The sequence below is a fragment of the Rhipicephalus sanguineus genome, chromosome 9 (genome assembly GCF_013339695.2).
Source record: "Rhipicephalus sanguineus isolate Rsan-2018 chromosome 9, BIME_Rsan_1.4, whole genome shotgun sequence".
Taxonomy (NCBI): domain Eukaryota; kingdom Metazoa; phylum Arthropoda; class Arachnida; order Ixodida; family Ixodidae; genus Rhipicephalus; species Rhipicephalus sanguineus.
Genome location: NC_051184.2, coordinates 147221923 through 147224060, shown reverse-complemented (window position 1 = coordinate 147224060; position 2138 = coordinate 147221923). Strand labels below are relative to the sequence as shown.

The window sequence follows — 2138 nt, the reverse complement described above, 5'->3', positions numbered from 1 at the left end:
GCACGGCTCATGACCATCCACGCGAAATTGGCTCCGGCTAGGCAAGTGTAGCTAAAGCTACAAAACATCATCTCCCACTACGGGCAACCATGGCGGGATTTGAAAGCATTGCGGGGGGTGCGCATCGAGTTTCCGTTTCTCTTATGTGACTTATGAGACGGTCGTTGTCGAGGCGTTTGAATTATCGCTTGCCGACGCTGACGTTTACGTTCGGCTTCCCGAGCCTTCCTCTGCTCCGCGGCGGTGGCGCTGCCGCTGCAGCTAGCGCCGACGTTGACGTTGTTCACGGCGTTTCGCACACAGTTGAACAGAGAGAGAATGACGGAAGCACATCGAACGCGCGCTTTCGCAGCCTCGCAGCTTCGAGATTCGCTTGCCGGCGTTGCCGTTTGCGTTCAGCTTCGCGAGCGTCCATAGCGCCGTTGCGAAGGAGAGTGCAACGGCAACGAGCGCGCGCGGCATTGTATACGAGCGCACAGCTGTGGCGGAGAGAGAGAAAGGGGAGAGGAGGCAGCGCTCACGCCACCACCTCCCACCTCCTCGCGTGAGCGCGAGGAGAGGGGGGAGAGTTGGCGCATGCACAGTATGGGTGCGGACGCCGCAGAACGAACACTGCCCCGAGCATAAGATGCTTTCGCATCTAAAACAAGTGCTTGAAAAAATGAACATTTTAAGACTGCTGTCACGCGCTACGTGGGGTAGTGACAAAAAATGTCTGTTTAATTTGTGCAGAAGCCTTGTGCGCAGGCGTCTCGAATACGGAGCCGTAATTTATCCGTCTGCCTTACCAAACACCCTAAATGCTAGACCCTGCCCCATCCCTTGGGTATTCGCCTTTCTACAGGTGCCTGCAGGACAAGCCCTGTAGAAAGCCTGCATTTGGAATTTGATAATGGCCACTGTCACGATCTGCCCCGGGACCGTGGACGATGCGGGGGGCGGGGGGGAGGAGGATGAGGCACTCGCGCTCTAGCAAAGACGACCCAAACGCATGGCGGGGTGAACGGCTACTGACTGCCGAGCCGCGCTCGTCAGTGTTTATTATCCACACGCGGCCAAGGTTGCCCGCCCAACCTGGCGAGGTAACGAAACTAAGCTAGGCAGGACGCCACACGCTCGTTAGATCCCTCACCCCCAGTTATTGCACAAAAAATAAAAAATACAAGTCGCAGCCGGTTCGACGTTGCCTTAGGAGAAAAGCGGTCTGGTGCCCTTCGTCGTCGAGTACTCCGCCTGGGTACAGGTGTTGAGGGACTAGGTGTGGTAGCACTAGGTGCTGCCTGAGCCGTGCTTGATTCATCCTGAGGCTCTGCCGTGGTTGACAGAAATGGCACTGAACTTGGCGGTGGCCCAACTAGTGGCGCACAACTGCAGGTGCCTGTCCCTTGTGAAGTGGTTGTCGTCTCACTGGCCGCAAGTGGTGCTGCCGTGGATGCAAGCCGGGTCCTGCGGTTAGCCCTCACAAGGTCAGCATGCCTGTGCCATGTGGTTCCATCCTGCATACGTACGAGCAGAGAGGAGGAGCTTGCAGGCGCGACCTCTTGTCCAGCAGATTAAGGTGGGCCAAAACGGAAATTCCTGTCGAATACTGCACTCCAGTCTCCGGCAACGGTCCAAGACGGCGCCCTTTGTCAGCAGCCAGCTTTTGATTCAGCTGCTTGAGGAGTGCCGTGGATCGGAGGCCTGGATGCAAAATGTCCAACGGTGTCTTCACCATCCGTCCCAGCAGGAGCTCACAGGATGCACGGCCGGTGACATCATGGGGCGTAGTCCGGTATTGTAAGAGTATGCGGGCGACCTGCGTACGGAAATCCCCAGCCTGGCTCTTCTTAAGTTTGTCCTTAATAGTCTGCACCACCCGCTCAGCTGCACCGTTGGAAGCAGGGTGGTACGGGGGAACCATCATTCGGCGGATTCCGTTCTTTATCAGCCAGGCCAGATACACTGCGCTGGCGAAGCAGGCCCATTATCGGAGACTATGATGTCCGGCAGCCCCTGGGTGGAAAAGACCTGCCGCAGTGCTGCAATGGTCGCACCTGCTGACGCAGTGGTGACAGGTAGAACTTCCACCCATTTTAAAATGCGTCGACCACCACCAGGAAGTAGTGGTCTTTGAAGGGGCCCCTCAAATCTACGTG

The 2138-nt window shown here is 57.1% G+C and overlaps 1 protein-coding gene across 1 annotated transcript; it reads right to left on the bottom strand.

The window, feature by feature from the left end:
* Window positions 1-1459: 1459 nt before the first annotated feature.
* LOC119405901 (uncharacterized) lies at window positions 1460-1903 on the bottom strand. The gene has a single exon (XM_037672727.1). The coding sequence runs from the start codon at window positions 1901-1903 to the stop codon at window positions 1460-1462; it is 444 nt and encodes a 147-aa protein (XP_037528655.1).
* Window positions 1904-2138: the final 235 nt, after the last annotated feature.